The 17,096-nt window shown below is 52.8% G+C and overlaps 1 protein-coding gene across 1 annotated transcript in view; it reads right to left on the bottom strand.

The window, feature by feature from the left end:
• The window catches only part of PLCG2 (phospholipase C gamma 2), a 172,377-nt gene that overhangs the window by 38,072 nt on the left and 117,209 nt on the right, over positions 1–17,096 (bottom strand). Inside the window, exons 22-28 of the mRNA XM_024124979.3 lie at positions 14,842–14,951; positions 11,973–12,069; positions 10,618–10,684; positions 8,819–8,976; positions 4,215–4,317; positions 2,528–2,737; positions 905–1,050 (exon numbers count right to left, since the gene is read on the bottom strand). Of these exons, the coding sequence (XP_023980747.1) occupies positions 905–1,050; positions 2,528–2,737; positions 4,215–4,317; positions 8,819–8,976; positions 10,618–10,684; positions 11,973–12,069; positions 14,842–14,951 (891 nt within the window). The remainder of the gene's footprint in view (positions 1–904; positions 1,051–2,527; positions 2,738–4,214; positions 4,318–8,818; positions 8,977–10,617; positions 10,685–11,972; positions 12,070–14,841; positions 14,952–17,096) is intronic.

Here is a 17,096-nt window from a genome sequence, read left to right as displayed (position 1 = left end):
GAACTCTCCCGGCTCCATCCTGGGCAGGGCCAACAAGTTCCACGTGGGTGGGTTCTCATTTCTTCACTGGTGAAGTACTAGACCCTCCTACAGCGGCCACCCCTACTGCTTCCCTTTTGTGGATGAGGAAATAGGGGTGGAGAGTCAGAGAGGATTCCCACAGCAGTTACGGATGAGCTGGGAAGGGAGCCCCAGGGCCGAGAGACTCAACAGGTGGACCTCACCTGCGCACAGAAACGCATATGCCCAGGCCCAGGCCGGCGCCTACAGAGATGGAGTTCAGTCACTCAATTTCCCAGCCCCTCCCAGGAAAGGATGGGGCAGGATGTGGAATTCTTTTTGTAACGGGGCTTTTTTTTTAATTTTTAAGAACTTTGGTTACGTGTGCTTCAGTTTCTCTTCCTTAATCTCACGAGAAATGCAGTTTGTCTCCCTACCTCGCATCATTTCCCAAACGGGAGAAAACACAAACTCTAACGAAGAGACACCACCTTCTCCGAAAGCTGGACCAGTTTAAAAAAGCTTTCACCCCTCAAAGTGGCCACGGTGGGGACAAGCTCTCTCCTCCACAAAGACCAGAGAGCCACTTCTCCCATGTTTGATTCCCCTTTTTTTCTGACCAGACGCCGACCTCACAGGGACCCTGGTGAACCCAGCCAGAGCCGGATCCATAGCTCGCCCCCGCAGACGAGGGGAGGTGACCAAGCTGGACCTGGGAAGATGCCGTTCCCTCCCCTCTCCCCCCTGCAGTGACCGTGGCGGGCACTGCAGTTAAGATCCCGAACAGCGTCTGGGTGTCGACGGTTTAAACCGGGAGACCGGCGTCGCTAGGCAGCGGGCTGGGCCATCCCAACACTGCACAGCCGCGGCCCCCCGCGCGCGCGGAAGGAGGGCTGCGCCTTACCTTGACCGTCAGAGTCATCAGGATCTTCCTCTGCGCCTCGGGCGGCATGGGGTCGTACTTCTCCGCCCTCATGCTCTCGGGCTGCAGGACGTAGCCAGTCCGCCCGTTGAGGGAAAACAGGGCGTGATTCATCTGCAGGTACTTATCTGGGGAGGAAAGATAACTGCTGATGAAAGCGAGGCAAGAAAGGGGGCCCCAAGGTGCTGGGTAGGGGATGATTTTTACCTTTTTCCGAAAATAATTTGAGGCAGCTGTTAAAATGGGTATGGGACTCAAAAATCTGGGTTGAAAAAAATCCATTAAAAACCAATGTTACTGGAAGAAAATACGGGGTTAAAAAAATCTCAGACTGGGGACACCTTTCCAAGTCAGATACAAAATCCAGAACGTATTCAAAGCTGAAAACTGCCACATAGAACAAAATTTCCATAAAAGTTGATGTGCTGTAGAAAAATCAGTTTAACTCAACTGACAGGTAAGTATCTATCTATAAATTTAAGCTATTAAGAAATCTGATAAATGGGTGCTGTGAATACCTAAACCCCCTTAGAAAAACTGGGTAAGAAGCATGAATAAAGTCTGCAGCAAAGAAAACACAGATGCTTCTTAAGTACCTGAAAACGTGGTTACCGTTGCTCATAAAAAGAGAAGTTACCAGCAAGGGAAGCTGCGACTACGATGTAACACCGGTTTTCACCTGTCGAAGACTGAAAAGTTTCGCTAAAACTAAGCTGGTGAACTTTTGCCGAAAAGGGTGTCAACGTCGCGCCCGCTCGCACTCCCGCCCGCGGTCCCCACGGGGGGCAGGGGGGCTAAGTGTCTTCGCTCAGGCGCCCCTGGATGCAGGTGTTCAGTGGTTTTCCTCGGGGCCAGGCTGACCCGCGCTCTTTGATCCACCCTGCGCTTCTGACAATTCCGCCCCACAGATGTGCTCCCGTATCTGAAGAGCTGCTCGCGTAAGGCTACAGGGGGCAGTGCCGTCCGTAATAGCAAATGAAGGGAAACGACCTAAACGCGCCTCAGCAGGGGATCAGTTGAAGACCTCATGGCTCTGCACAGTGGAACCCTCTGCAGGCACCAAAGTACAGAGGAGACTACTGATAAACAGGTCCTCCAAAGAGGCTTAAATAACCACCAAAGTGCAAAGCACCGTGATTAATGCCACCCTTCGCATCAAGAAGTTGTGCATGTGGGCTTTTCCCAGCATATGATTATCTCCAGAAGAGAGCCTGAGCAGGAAGCCCTCAGAGAAGGATGGGCCCGGAGAGGGGACCGGAAGACAGCCGCTGAACACCTGGATCCACGTACCTGAAGCTCAATTCCGAGCCTTTCAAATGACGTGTGTGGATGCATGTCCTTTCTCTCTCAAACGGGACTGACTCCGCGTCTGTCACTGGCCATCACGGAGCCCGTCACACAAGCACCTGGCATGCCCGGTGGTCCCCCCTTCGTCACTCTGTTCAAGGCCATGGGCCTCGCGCGAGCACGCTGGCTGAACCCGGACAATTTCTAAGACAAACTACGCGCTCTGGCCACCACATCACGCCGCTGGCCCCAGCAGACTGTGCCTGGAATAATGCTCCGTCATCTCAGATTTATTGGCCACAATCGGCCCCCTTTTACCTGGAGTCTGGAAATTGAGTGCCACCATCTGGGAGCCACACAGCCAGAGGCGGAAGGGGTCGTAGTTGGAGGAGTCCACCCGCTGTCCCTTGGGGTAAACGCGGGTCAGGCCCTTTTGATTGTATTTCAAGAGATCGTTGGGTTTCTGTCTGACGACGCTGTCAGCCTTTGTCTCCACGAAGGAGCGGATTTCTCGGAAGTCGGGGTTTTCTGCACAAAGAGAGGGAGTCGCATTTATTCTGTGTCTCACACGTTTTCTTAACGCCTAACGTACTGGCGGGATGTGCAGGTCGTAAAATGAAACCAGGAATCTCTCTCGGATGAGACATGCAAGCGGTTACGACGATACTGCCATAATTGGTTCTGCCGTGGGCTCTTCCCCTCCGGTGGGGGGGGGGTCCCAGATATTAACAGGGAGCCCAGTGTTCCCACAGCCTTTTAGTCTAGGATTATTGTAATTTATTTTTTGTTTAAAACTACCGGCAGCCTTGTACAAGAAACCACAAAAGCGGTACAGTCACAGAAAGGGGTGGGGAGAATGGGATCAGCAGGGAGGAGGAGATCTGAGTGGAAGGTGCAGACACTGGATCTGGCTTCCTCATCAGACGCGTTGCAGGCACAAGATGAGTGAACCCAGCATCCTGGTGGAGGGAGAATCGAATGCCAGCAGGAAGGGATGTGACAGGAGAGGCGATGCCTGCGTGGGTGCGGGGACAATGAATGGGAGGAGACATATGGGAAAACGCAAACAATTCTTTGCTTGGATGAAGCTCTGCTGCTTCACATCCAGCTGTGGTAGGAGAGCTCTTAACACGCTGAGCATGGCCAAGTCTGGTTCAGAGCTATGACATCAGCCTCCCAGTGACCACTTAACGCTGCTTCTCTGGTCCTCTGCCTTGGAATTACAGATTCTTGAGATCAGAGACAGGAGTTGCTCAAAAGGAGGAAGAAAATATGAACAGGACCATTATTAGATGAAAGAACTTGCTACTTCGGAGGATGGGGTAGATCTATTTTTGAATCCTCTGCAGCAGGCCAAATAATGGCCCCGAAGGATATCTAGGTCCTGGTCTCTGGAACCTGTGACTGTGTTCCTTATATAGGAAAGGGACTTTGCAGATTGATTAAGCTGAAAGGCTTGAAAGGGGGCGATTACCTGACCCTAAATGAAACCACAAAGTCCTTACAATTGAGAGGCAGAGGGGGATTTGACTACGTAGAAGAGAAGGCAGTAGGACCACAAAGGTAGAGACCGGAGTGACACGGCCACAAGCCAAGGAATGCCGGCAACCATCAGAGCCGCAAGAGGCAAGGGACAGATCCTCCTCTGGAGGGAGTGGGGCCCTGCTGACACCTGGGTCTCAGCTCAGTGATACTGATTTTGGACCTCGGCCTCCACGACTGAGAGAGAATAAATACACGTTGTTTCAGCCACCAAGTTCGCAGTAACTCGTTACAGCAGTAAAAAAAAAAAAAAAAAAAAAATAATCCACCCTTTAAAAGGGTTTGCCTTCTGAAGATACCAGAAGGGCCTGTTTCACCAGCATCCTCGCCCTGAGGACAAACTGAAGGGGAGGTTCCCATTTAGCACAGTTAAGACGGGGAGGAACGGTTTTCACAACGCCAGACTCAAATGGAATCAAGAGTTTTCACCGAGGTTGGGGGGCAGAGTGACGGGGGACGGTACCTAGGTTGTCCTTGGTCTTGCTGGTCGGTTTGCAGTAGACGACCAGGTCCGAGAGCTCGATGGCGATGGACTGGTTCTTCTCCCAGTACTTCATGTTGTTCTCCTGTGTGGAGCCAGTCTTGAGTTTCAGCCCTCAAGCCAGCACCTGCGAAATCCCATCCTCCCAGCACCTGGCAGGCGTCTTCCTCCTCTGGGTCCCCTCTTCTCTCCTCTTGGCCCTCACACACGCTCACATCTTAAATGTGGTGGCAAGTTCTCCTTTCCCCTGCCCGTCCTCTTACTTTGGAAATTCTCCACCAAGCTGTCTCCACCCAGGATCGGGGTCTAGCTCAGTCTCTGACCACGACTCTCGAGGATACAGGGGAGCGAGGGCTCGCCCCTGTCACCACCCCTCTGTCAACCCTCTGCTCTCGGCCCGCTGCCCTATGCCTCCTCGTGAAACCACGCTGTCACAGTTCATCACATTCTCGTTCTCCAAGCCCAGGACCTCTCTAGGCCACGGCCTCCTTGTGTTCACTCGCTGTTCCCTGCAACGTGCACCGCTCTGTGCAAAGGACTCTCCACGGCCCGGGCCACACACCAAGGACCTGGGAGCCACTCGCCCTCGGAGGACCCACGGTCAAATCCATCTCCAGGTAAGGATGGGCTCTCACCCCCCACTGCAATCCAGACAACCCTCTCTGGCCTCACCAACTTCTGACCCATCCCCCCATCGGCCGAGCAGGGGAACCCTAAAGAGAATATCGTTCGCAGATGATAACATTCACCATCTGGGAGGCTGCTTAGCTTCAGGCAGTGCACACGAAGTGCTTGATGGATATTATGCCTAAGCCCACACGTCCCTGAGAGGTAGAATTTATCTCCACTCTTCCACCACATTACAGCACACACAGAGGCTGAGTAGCTTACCCCGGGCTCCACAGCAGGCCGAGACCAGATGCTTAAGCAATCGGCCTCACCTGTGTTACCACTCTGCTTCGCCCCCTCGACACCCTCAGCCACCAGGTGCTGGAGGAGGCCTCTCTGAAAGGCCCCCGGGTTCACATCCCAGGCCCCTGCGAACCACAGCAACGACGTCCTGGCTCCTCGTCCTGCCGCCCCCACCCTCCTCCCTCCTCTGCAGGTCCATCGGCTCCCTTTTCCTTCTGGAGCCCGCCCGAATCACTCCTTCCCCAGGACGCCTTCCCGGATAACTCCATCCAGGCCTGGGAAAGGGATGCTGCGTCCCTCAAGCCTTCCAGAATGCCCACTGCCTCACCCGGTCTTGGCCTCGCACTGTCTCTCGTCCGACCATCCTACGTTGGTGCCTTTCAGCACTAGTGTCCAGACCAGCGTCCACACTGAGACACGTCCCTTGGGAGCAGGACCCTGCAGGGGGTGAGTCTTCTGGTGACGGGAGCATCACAGTGGTTACAACCGTGGGGACTGGGCTCCGAGGCGGGTTTGAGCGCTGGCCCGATGCGCTGGCTCTGCCGACGGGGCAGCTCACCTAGCCTCTCTGTGCCTCAGGTTCCTCACCTGTACGATGAGGCTAATAACTTGAAGACCTAACCTCCTGGAGCTACGGGGAGAATTAAAGAAGGAGGCCTCTGCCCCCGCCGATCACGTGGCAAACAAGGGGTGCGACACGGATTGCCCCAGAGATGCCTTTCCGGGCCCAGGACAAGAGCATCCACTTTTCAGACAAGCAGGCGCGGGCGCCCGATTTCTTCTGTAAGAACGCCTCCAACCCATGACTGCTGACGACAGTCCTGGGGCCCAAGTGGACCCTGGCCACGACCAGCAAACCAGCTTTTCGCCCGAGCTCTGGCAGCCGCCACGTGGCCAGGGAAGAGCCGAACGTGAAATCCGCCCTAGTTCCTCGAAGCGCGCCCAGCTCTCAGCAGCCCTTCCCACACGCCCTCGGCGTCCCTGGGCACACAGCAAGCTGGGGCAGCGAGGCTCAAAGGGCCGGTGTGGGAGGGAGGGGCGCGGAGCAAGGGACAAAGAGGGCGTCAGCCAGAGAGTCTGTGGCCAGATGCCGTCAGGGCGACCGACACCTTATCTGAGCCCGAACCTCAGATGTTCTTTCCTAATCCTTATGTCAGTGTGGCGTTGTCCTCTTAGGACACAATTTTCCCCGCAGGTTATCTGGGGAGAGGAAGCCCTAGCAACAGCACAGCTCACTTCTAGTGACAAGACGCCCGCCTGAAGTAAGGGTGGGCTGAGCCGAGCCACGGCTGGGTCGAAGTGTGGACCTCTGGCCTCCCCTGGCACAGAGCCACGACGGGTCAGGAGGCATCACTTTTCTTCTCAAGCTCAGCAGAAAACAGAATCGGTTCAAGATGAAATACCAGTTGCTACTGCAAAGTTGTAGAACAGTTACTCTCCGGACCCACAGACTTTGCCCATAGGCCATCCCAGAATTTGAAATCGCAACACACTTCAGTGGTCAGGCTTCGGAAACTCACTAACTAGATGGATCCTAGTGACTGGTCTTCTGCCATTTGACTGAAAGAAGCCAGAGATTATGTAAAATGACGGAGCCCCGAGCAGGTTCCTAGGGCCCCGGGGAGGAGCTCCTGGCAGTGAGCTGAGAGCACATCTCGTGCTTTCCCAGGGGCCGGATGGATCCACCTTGCTTGTTCCTACACCGGCCAGCCCTACTGCTGGTGGTGTTCAGAGTGGAACCTTTGTCAATTCTGCTGACTCCCGTTTTGTTTTGTTTTTTAACATTCATGTGAAATGTGATAAGACTAAGCAGATGTAAAAGCTAATTAAAAAGGAGTGGAGATCCAAGGCAGAGAACAGCAGCCTTGAGGAGCCAGGCTTAGTTTCAGACACCATCACGTGCTGGGGAATGAGGGCGACCACCTTCAAGTGAAGTCACATTGTCCTCCATTAAGAGAAAGGGAGAGAGCCCGGAAGCACCAGGCCGAGGGTGTCATCGCCACGCCCCTTCGCTCCGAGCCCCACACTCAGGTGGGGCTTGAGTGCCTGAGAATAGAGTCTCCAGGGAACGGTCGCTAAAGGCTTCCTCCTCACTCGTGTTTTTCTCCATTCTCACCTAGACGGGCCTAGAATCCCCAATACTAGAATATGCTCAGGACAGTCACATGCTGGCAAATGGTGCCACACAGATCATGATGCCAGCCACTCAACTGACAATGAAAACACACCTAGAAGAAGACGGGAGGAAACTATCTTTCACATGGACCCCAGGACGGTGGCAACGCCCTGTGCCTCGGAGCTGTACTGCACCGGAGGCGCCAAGGGCAGATGAGATGGCCCCACGGGGGAACGTGGGAACAGCCTTGGTGGCCACAAGCTCGTGGTTCATCCCAAGTGACTGATGTGATGACGTGACAGGTCTTGCAAAGAGTAAGGACCCACATGTAGGGCCTCTGACTAGATTCTGGGACGGGGGAGAGACGGCAGGGCCTGCCAGGGAGGGCGTCCATCTGCACAGCTCTCTGCACAAAGTCTTCTAAAGAAGAGGACTTTACTCCAGGGTGTCGAAAGGATGGGTCAAGGGGCCTCTGGTGACCAGAGCCTGGCCAAGTTGCAAAGTCCCCCACAGGGGGAAGAAAAAATCAAGCCAAGTACACTGGAGGAGGAGGGAGACTCATCAATGACAAGCAGAGGTCACAAGGGTCCAGGAGGTCCTGAGAAAGCTTTAAAACCAGTCCTTTGGGTCAAGATTGGCCCTAGAAGCAACTGGGTACATGGGAAACCCTAGAATTTCTTCCCAGTTCCGTGGCCACAAGAAAGAGCAGACAGCACCTTGCTCCGTCATCCAAGACACAGCAACACTTCCCCATGTCCTCCTGGCATGAAGACAGCGTGATGATTAAATCCTGTGGCGACCTGAGCCCTGGCCGTGTGTCAGGCTCTGGGCCAGCACTTTCTCTGCGTCATCTCCTTTCATCGTGTGAGTTAGGCATCTGGCGCCTCATTTTACTGACAAGGAAACTGAGGCCCAGAGAGGTGTGGTTACCTGCCCAGGCTCCAACCCTGCCAGGGTGCAAACTCCACTTGGCTTAATTCTAAACCTCCTGTTCCTACCTAGAACCTCGCCCTTTTCAAAAGACCTCCAGACAAACTCTAATGCTCCGTTGAGGATAAACCCTCAAAAGCTCATTCCCACCTAGACTGGAAGTCCCCCCAACAAGGATACAAACTTCTGGAAGGAAAGGGCTGTGTCTTGTCGATTACAGTATTCCCAGGGCCCTTTCCACTCCAGACAGGTGAGCTCAGTGAACGTGCGCTAGAAGGATCCAGGCTGCTTTGAACAGTATTTAGAAACAAGAAAACATTCCAAATGAGGAAGGCAAAACTATCTTGTTAAGACACACAGGGCCCGACAGGCCCCAAACATCAAGGGTCACTCCACACACCGTGAGCCTTCAAAGGTTCAAACCAGACCCAGCTCCGCAGGTGGACCTCCAGTACCCGTTTCCTCTCCGCAGTGCTCCTGTCCTCTGAACCATCCCCCCTCTGCCCCCTGAACTCTGTGGGGCCGCTGGGCCTGCTCCTCCGGCAGCCCAGACCCACCCCACCTCAGCAGAGTACCACAAGCCTGAGAATACCAGGCCCACCTGAGCCCAGGTGAGCAAAAGGCCTACCTTGGTGTCGATCTTCCAGGTGATCTCCCGGATGCTCTGGAACCACTCGAACAGCTCCTCCACCTTGTCTGTGGCAAACTCCACCGGAGGGTCACCCTGCTTCTTGGGCTCCAAGATAAAGACGAAAGGTTTCTGGTTCTTCCCCTGTGGGGCTTTTACTTGGGGAAAGATAACAAAAGGCCCGATCAGCCTGTTGGAAAGCCAAAGAAGACCAGATTTCCACTTCCCCAGGCCACTTCCCTTATGACCCCAACCCAACCATCGCTGTCAAAGTCGGCGCTGACTGGGACATCTGCCTTGTATCAGGTAGCGGTCCATGTGTTAATGCGCAGTTCCTGTGAATGTCACCTTATTTGGAAACGGGGTCTGTGCAGACGTACGTAACGATCTCAGGATGAGATCATCCGTGCATTTTGGGTGGACCCTAAATCTAGGAACCAGTGTCCTTCATCACAGGAAGGAGAGGGAACTTGAGGCAGAGACACAGGGGCGTTAGTTGCCCGCTGAAGATGGAGGCAGAGATTGGAGTGATCAGCTTAAGCCACGGACTGCCAGCAGCCGTGAGCAGCTAGGCACGGAATAGGTTCTCTCTACAGGGAAAGTATTTTCTGGAAAGACAAAATGAAGGCTACGAGAGGAGAAATTATCGGCCAAATGATACCATCAGCAAAGATCTCTGGGTTCACGTGCCAGGCACTGCTCTGTATCTTATTTAAGTCTAATCACAGCTTTTTGGGGTGCTACTCCTGTTCTGCCCATTTCACAGGAGGGGAAACGGAGACTTGTTGAGGCAGAGTAACCCATGGAAGGTCACAAAGCTGGTAGTGGCAAAGCTGAGGCTCAAGTCAGACCTGCCTCCAAGCTCCCTCCTCATCACCCTGAGCCACGTGCCTGTGCAAATTCAGCGCAGGATGATACAAAGGGTGACAGCAGCGAGGGCACGAGCCCCCAGTGCCCCAGACCCAGCTTGTCTGATAACTCGCAGTGGAAGCTCAGGCAGCTTCTGTGGTCACTACGGGGCTTGGTTTTCTCATCTGTTAACTGGAACTGGAACCAAGAATCCTTCGCCCACCTGCCTAGGCTCGTGGACTGACGGACTGCAGGGGGCACGGAGGCCGGCTCTGGAAACACGGGCTGCTCAGAGAAGAAAGGTGCTCTGGCTTCTTGCCCAGAAAGTCTCTCCTCACTGCCTTCAGCTCCTTCATCTGGAAGCTGCTATATGCTCACTTAAAAGGCCCAGGAAGCACCAAGCAAATCACACCCCTGCCACCACGGTTGATGCTGTGGGCTCCCTCCTGCACCAGACTCTGAGGGGGAGGCCAGGTTTCCTGACGCCCAGCTGAGCTGCCAGGAAGCTGCAGCTCTGAGAGGGGAAATGACAGGCCCAGGGTCTCGCAGCAACTGAGAGGCAGAGCTGGGCCAAGAACCAGACACCCCCAACTCTGTGCTCCACTGCAGCCCAGCCAACATCTCAGCTCCTCCTAGAAAAGCATGGGAGACCCCGGCATTGAGGACGATGATGTTGGGAATAACAACAGCCAACATTAGTCCGGCACTTAATATAGACGCACCAGGGTATAGAATAACACCAGATTATACAGCGCTTTACAGATGTTAATAGCATAGCAGTCGAGATGTAAGATGACAGTCATTGACCAGCTTGGCCCAATACTCAGCTTCAGCATCCAAGTCGAAGCTAGAAGGACCCAGGACAGCTGAGCCCCTGTGTGGGGCAGTCCGGAGGCCAGGCTGGGGGGAGATTTGGGTGGGAACTGGGCTGAGACCATGTGTGCACATACCAACATTATAGGTGTTGAGATCCAGTATTCCTCTGCAAAGAGACCCTAAGGGATTGTCTTCAATAATCTGTGAAGAAACAAGACATCACTCACATGCATCTTAAAGGGAATAATGAAAAGATAACCAGTTTCCAAAACAGACCGTTTAGCAGAGGCACTGCCTGTGGAACTGTTTAAAATGCATTTTCATTACAGGCTACGTCCACGGGGAGAGAGCTAAATAACGCAGCCTGTTGCTGATGGGGACCCAGCAGCGGGCAGGTGCCGGCAGGTTCAGCGTTTCATCTTCCAATCTGCGAAGCGGCGCCTTGTCAATTCCAGAGCAGGTTTCGAAGCATTTCCAGGGATCTGGTTTCGGAAACACCCTAGACCCTTTCTTCTGACATTATCAGGAAATGGGACTGGCCTCCTTTCCAAGCTCAAGAACCTTCTGTGGCTCCCTGTGTCCTATGGGAGCAACACCTAAGCTCTGCAGTCTGGCCTCAAGGCTTTCCGGGCCCTGCTCAGTCTTCCAGCTCTTCCTCTCGCTGCACGATTTGAACCATCCCAGGGGTCAGGTGAGGTGGGGAGTTTCCTGGTCTCGGGAAAGCTGCAAGAACTGTGTATCTGCCCGTCACGTGTACTACCCCACCCCTCCCCCAATGCGGGATGGACACAGCTGGGGCGGGGGGCGTTCATGTCTCTGCCTCAGGCCGAGCGCGCAATGAACAAAACTGTCTCCACTACCACACCTTAGCTTAGGCTGTACCTCCCACCTGCAATTCCCTTCTGCTGGCCTCTGGCTGCCGAACTCTAACTTGCCTTGTAACACTCAAAGGCCTCTTTCTCCGTGCAGCCTTCCTAAAGTGCCCCAGTCTCTTAGAAGAAAGTCTAAGATTCCAGCCTTGGAGCACTGCTGTCACACTGAAAGTAGCTGCTCTTCGAGCCTTCTGAGCAACAGAGGCAGCGGGGAACAGAAACCAGGTTTGCAATGTCACCAGGAGGGCCTCGACTCCCCTTTCCCTTGGGCCAGCCTGCTTACACCAAGCACGTTCTGAACGTCAGGATGGCCAAACGAAATGTTTCATTCGCAAGCCGCTTTAAGCAAAGGACATGGCCGTGGCCGTTTTCACTGCGGAGGGAATTCTGCATATGCAAAGCCTTCCAGCCCAGCGCAGCCTGATTTAAACCTGTCGTGTCAGTGACCTTCACCCACAACTCGAGGGACAGTCCCAATTTCCGCGTCACTCTGCTGTCCCTGTTCGGGAACTCCTTGGGGAACACAGGACAACGCGTACAAAATGTGGAGCTGGCTCAGTGGAACCCCCGGAACAGGATCGGCGGGTGCCTCCCTGTGATGAACGATGGAGACTCACCTGCTTTTCCAGCTCCTCTCCATCAGCTGTTGAAATGTCTTCAACGTAATTGGACGGGAAGTACTGCTGGATTCTGGTTCCGTAGTCTCCTTTCCACCTATACGGAAACACAGAGGGGATCGGAGGGCCTTGGCCGAGCGGTGGTAATGATCATCACTCCTCACTAGCTCCCAGCCCACGGGGGAGGGGGAAGGTGGAAAGTGACCGAGTGGCCGGAGGAGGAGGGGGTCGTTATCTGTGACGGCGGAGTCGATCAAACGGATCCTCTGCTTTTTTTTTTTTTTTTTAATCAGCAGTGAGTGCTGGGGGTCACGTCCTCCCCTTACCATGATCCTAGTGTTTGGTCAAAGCCACCAAAAGTCAAAAGTTTCAGTGCTTTAAGTGGACATCAGACGCCATACAAGACGAAAGCTCAGCTCTAGCGGAGGCCCAGCCCCCTTTCAGGGAGGGCTGTGAATTTAGAGACAGGGGTGGGATAGGGAAGGTTCTGGAGCCAGACGGCCTGGAATCAAACCCAGCTCCACCACCAGCTACGAGGTGCTCTGTGCCTCAGACCCTCCTTCGGTACCGGGGAGCATCCTAGTGCCTCCCTCAGAGGATTTTATTGGGACTATATGAGTTAACATACACTGGAAGCTTTGAGCAGCACCTAGTACCTATTAAGCGACCAACAGTGTCGCTTCTTGTTACTCAGCTAAAATCGTGCCCCCCAGCCCTGACCTTCCCACCTCTGTAGCAACACTAATAACACGAGACATCATCAACTTTTGTACGTGTCTTGACTCAACCAAACTGGCGGCCCCTCCAAGATGTCCCCCCCAGGTCCGGTGCCTGGACGTGCAGGGCTCCTCCTCCGACCCCTCTTGTGGGCCACTTTCTGCAGCCAGGGGTCTCCTTCCAGAATGCACCTCCGACCCCACCATACCAATAGCTCCCGAGGCCTTCAAAATTAAGCCTGGACTGTTCAGCCTGGCGATCAGAGCCTGGAATGCTATAGCCCCAGGGACTTCTGGACCCCGACTCCCACCTCGCTGTGACTTGAACCTGATATTCATTCCAGACCACCTGTGGCCACCTCCCCATGTGGCCCTGCCATGCTGTCTAACTTCTATGCCTTGGTCCATGCCCTTTATAGCCAGCTTGCTCCTAACCATTTAAGACTCAGCTGGGGCCTTCCTCTTCCAAGGAGCCTTCCCTGACTGCCACCTAGGCCGAGTGCTCTTCCTCTGTGCTCCTTGGCATCTGTCCCCACAGCTGTCAAACCAGTCCGCGCCTTATATTTAACTTAACAGTTATACATCCGTCTTCCCCTCTACGTGAGACCTTTCTCGGTCTTAATCAAATCTATACTCGGGGGCACTTAACAGATGTTTGTTACCCTGAATAAGCAGAGAGGACTGACTGTCCCACGACCTGGTGGAAACACAGAATTGCCAGTTGTGAGCCTGTTTCACACTCTCTTCACCTTCGTTTCTCCAGACCCATCTCCGGCAAAGTCTGGCTGTATTCAGGGCGACTGTATGGACCGTTTGCCCAGAACTGAATGGTTTATACCTGTGGTCCAGGTGTACTATCAATACTGCACTCCCTCCACTCTCAAACGCATCCTGGTTTGAACCACAATTATCTGGTCCTCTAGTCTGGGACGATGCAAAAAAAATGTGGTCTGAGGCAGACATCCCACTAGGTGGCAATACTGTCACCAGGGAGAGAATAAGAAATGAGGGGACCTCAGCTGGGCATAAGGTTTACCCTCAGTCCCTCACTAAAGGTACTTACTCCAGTCTCTTAACTCATCTTGAGACAAGATCTCTGGGGATCCGGGTAAGAAATGGGTTGGAAAGAGGGGGTTCTCCAAATTAAAAAAACAAAACCAAAAAGAAAGTCTGAACACCTCTGGATCTAGCACATGAGTAAGTAAAAAGTGTGGCCTCTTGAGTCAGAAGGCCTGGCTTCAAATCTCAGGCTGCTGTGTGACCCTGGACAAGTGAATGCACTTCTCTGTGCCTCCGTGTCCTCGTCTGTAAAATGCAGGTAAGCACAGAACCAACCTTATAGGGTCACTGTGCGCATTAAATGAATTACTTCAAATGAAGTGCTTAAGACAGTGCTTGACAATGCTGCATTCAGGCTGCTATTCAGATTTCTAAGTCAGGTCCAGCTATCTTGCAACAGGAGGAGGTGTCAATTTTGTGAGGTGCTTGAGTCTCTGCAAGTGCTCATGGTTATGAACAAGTCCTTATGGCTCTAAGGTAGGAATCATCCCATGAACCCACTTGCCTAGGGACCTATGGATGGGCAGAGAATTCTTATTCCTGGGTGAAAAAGGGGAAGAGATAACTCAACCCTCAAACACCCAGGTGCCTTTGGCCTAAAAATGTACTTCTTCAATCCAGGATGGGGCCATTGCATAGGGCACGGGACTAAGCAATAGCACAGGAATTTGAATTTAAAATAATGCACAGGCTTGTGCTGTTTAGTAGCTGCACCTTGGAAAGCTTCATTCACTGCATCTATAAGTGGGGATAATCATAGTCCTAACTCTACAGGGTTGTAACAAGGATTTGGTTAATGTATGAAAGCAGTTAGCATAGTGCTTGGCACACAGTAAGACCTCAAGAAATGGCAGCTGCTATTATAATTAAAATAATACATAATATGATGGGATGATATGATAAAGGACATGATAATTGTTATTGTTATTTATCCACTTTTCTGAATAGAGCATGTATCAGTCACCTTCCCACAGAAAGTACAACAGGTCAAAGCCAGCCCAGAACAGCAGATAAAGGGGTCAGAGCTCCACCAGCACTTGAGTGTCACCACCAAAAAGGGACAACTCAAGGGGCCCAGCTCCCCTCAGCCTTACCAGCCCCCAGGCTCCTTGGAGACGTTGTGGATGAGGGCACCACGGCAGAAGCTCAGCTCATCGCTTTGCTTGGCTTTGTAGTCATACAGAGCTTTCACGGTTCTCTGAGGCTTTCAGGGAAAACAAGAGGGTAAAGGTCAGGCCGGGCAACATGAGCGGAAGGAGGCGGCTGCATTTTCTGGCACATTCGGTTCTTCTCAAAAGAGAGGGAGGGGCTTCCCTGGTGGCGCAGTGGTTGAGAGTCAGCCTGCCGATGCAGGGGACACGGGTTCGTGCCCCGGTCCGGGAAGATCCCACGTGCCGCGGAGCGGCTTGGCCCGTGAGCCATGGCCGCTGAGCCTGCGCGTCCGGAGCCCGTGCTCCGCAACGGGAGAGGCCACAACAGTTAAGAGGCCCGCGTCCCGCAAAAAAAAAAAAAAAAAAAAGGGAGGCTTTAGTCCAAGGTTACAGCGCCATCTGCTGGTGAAGGGCTGGCATTGCCAGGGAGCCACGGCCCCGAGGACGTATACCAGGGGGTGGGGATGGGGACTGGCCTAAGTCAGAGCCTAGGGCACCTCAGAGTGAGCCAGTATTGCTCGATTTCCTCAACAAGGTAAGGACATGCCTTTCACATTAAGCCACAGCCTCCTCCTCTGAAGTCCTCGGTGCCTATGCTCCCGGAAGTCCGTCCTCCCCGAAGTTCAAGCTCAACACCGTTTCTGGACATGCCCAAGCCTCACCAGCATTTTTATCTAGGCCAGTGATCCCCTAACTAGGCTCCTGAAGGATGCTGACATTTTGCAAGAGTAACTGAGGTGCTCCTCCATGAAATTCACCAAAAGGGGGTCTCTGCACTGGCAGAAACAAGACAGAACTTAGGACAAAACTTCTCTTCAGTGAATTTGCTTTAATGTTGGCTGCTTGCAAGCATAAATCAATGACAACATGAACACCCACACATCAAGCAAACACTAACAGGAAAACCTCAGAAACCACCAGCCTGTTTAGATCAGCAGCTGCCCCTCCCCCAACCCAAGGAAATGGGGATGGGGGTTTTATAAGGAATGAATCCATAAAACTGCTCCTCAGACCATGGGCTATGGAGTCAGACACGTGGGTTAAAATCCTTGGTTTGCCCCTTCCTTACCAGCTATATAATCTTGAGGCTCTCTCAGCCTCAGTTTCCCCATCGGTGAAATAGGAATGAAAACTTTACATACTTCACAGGGTCATTGAGACTATTAAATGAGATAATGCATGAAAGGATAAAAATGACAACAGCATTTCTCAGTCAAAGCCCTGTTCTAGGCCTTTCATCTATACTATCTCCTTTAATCCTCACAACAACCCTAACAGGTAGGTAAGCAGTAAGAGTATATCCTGTTTTACAGATGAGGAAGTAGAGGTACACAGAGATGAAGCATCCTTGCCCAAAGTCAACCAACTGGTAAGTGACTGAGCAGAGAAAGAACCCATTAATATGAGTTACTGCCATAGTTCGTGATGTTCCATAAGAAGCAATGTGGGTTTTACGAGCTTTGCCATAGGAACCTCCAGCCAGAGCTTTCGCCCTTGACTCCCCGACCTGCAAACTGTGCAGGCACTACCCGTGCATCCTGCTTCAAGGGCAGACTTAAGGACCAGAGCCACATCTTTCCCCATGAAATTCTATAAGTCACTGCCAGACTCCAAGGCCACAAGGAAGGTATAGCCAGTGGCAGAGGGGGGTGCCATATAACGGCTTCCACAGGAGCAAGTCTCCAGCCTGACAGATGGCAGGAGAGGTCCTCATGTCAGGTCCCTCACGAACTAGAGAAATGAACCGCCATTGGATGACCAAGCAGGCATGTGGCACAGCAAACTGGCTAAGAGTGCACTCCTGGGAGGATCCAAATCCCAGCTCCACACCTTCCTCAGCAATTATTCAACCTCTATGTACCTCAGTTTCCTCATCTGTACAATGGGCACAAAAATGGTACCTAATGCCTGGAGCTGTTATGAGGACTAATGAGCCATCATGTGCTTAGAACAATGCTCGCTATGTGGTCATCAGTATGTGTTAGCTGTTATTACTGATCTGATCACTCCAGTTCTAAGAACTCATTTAAGGACATAAAGCAAAAGATAAAAAGCTTCACAGGTGAGGAAGTTCAGTTTAGTGTTAATGAGAAGAGCACAGCCTAGAAACAAGCCAAATGGCCATTGATGGGGACATAGCTAAATGGGCACAGTTACCCAGAATATTCTACAGCATAAAACACACTCTCTTTTTAAGT

This window comes from Physeter macrocephalus, chromosome 17 (genome assembly GCF_002837175.3).
Source record: "Physeter macrocephalus isolate SW-GA chromosome 17, ASM283717v5, whole genome shotgun sequence".
NCBI lineage: Eukaryota > Metazoa > Chordata > Mammalia > Artiodactyla > Physeteridae > Physeter > Physeter macrocephalus.
The sequence above is the reverse complement of the archived record's forward strand: the minus strand, read 5'-3'. Positions and strand labels throughout refer to the sequence as shown.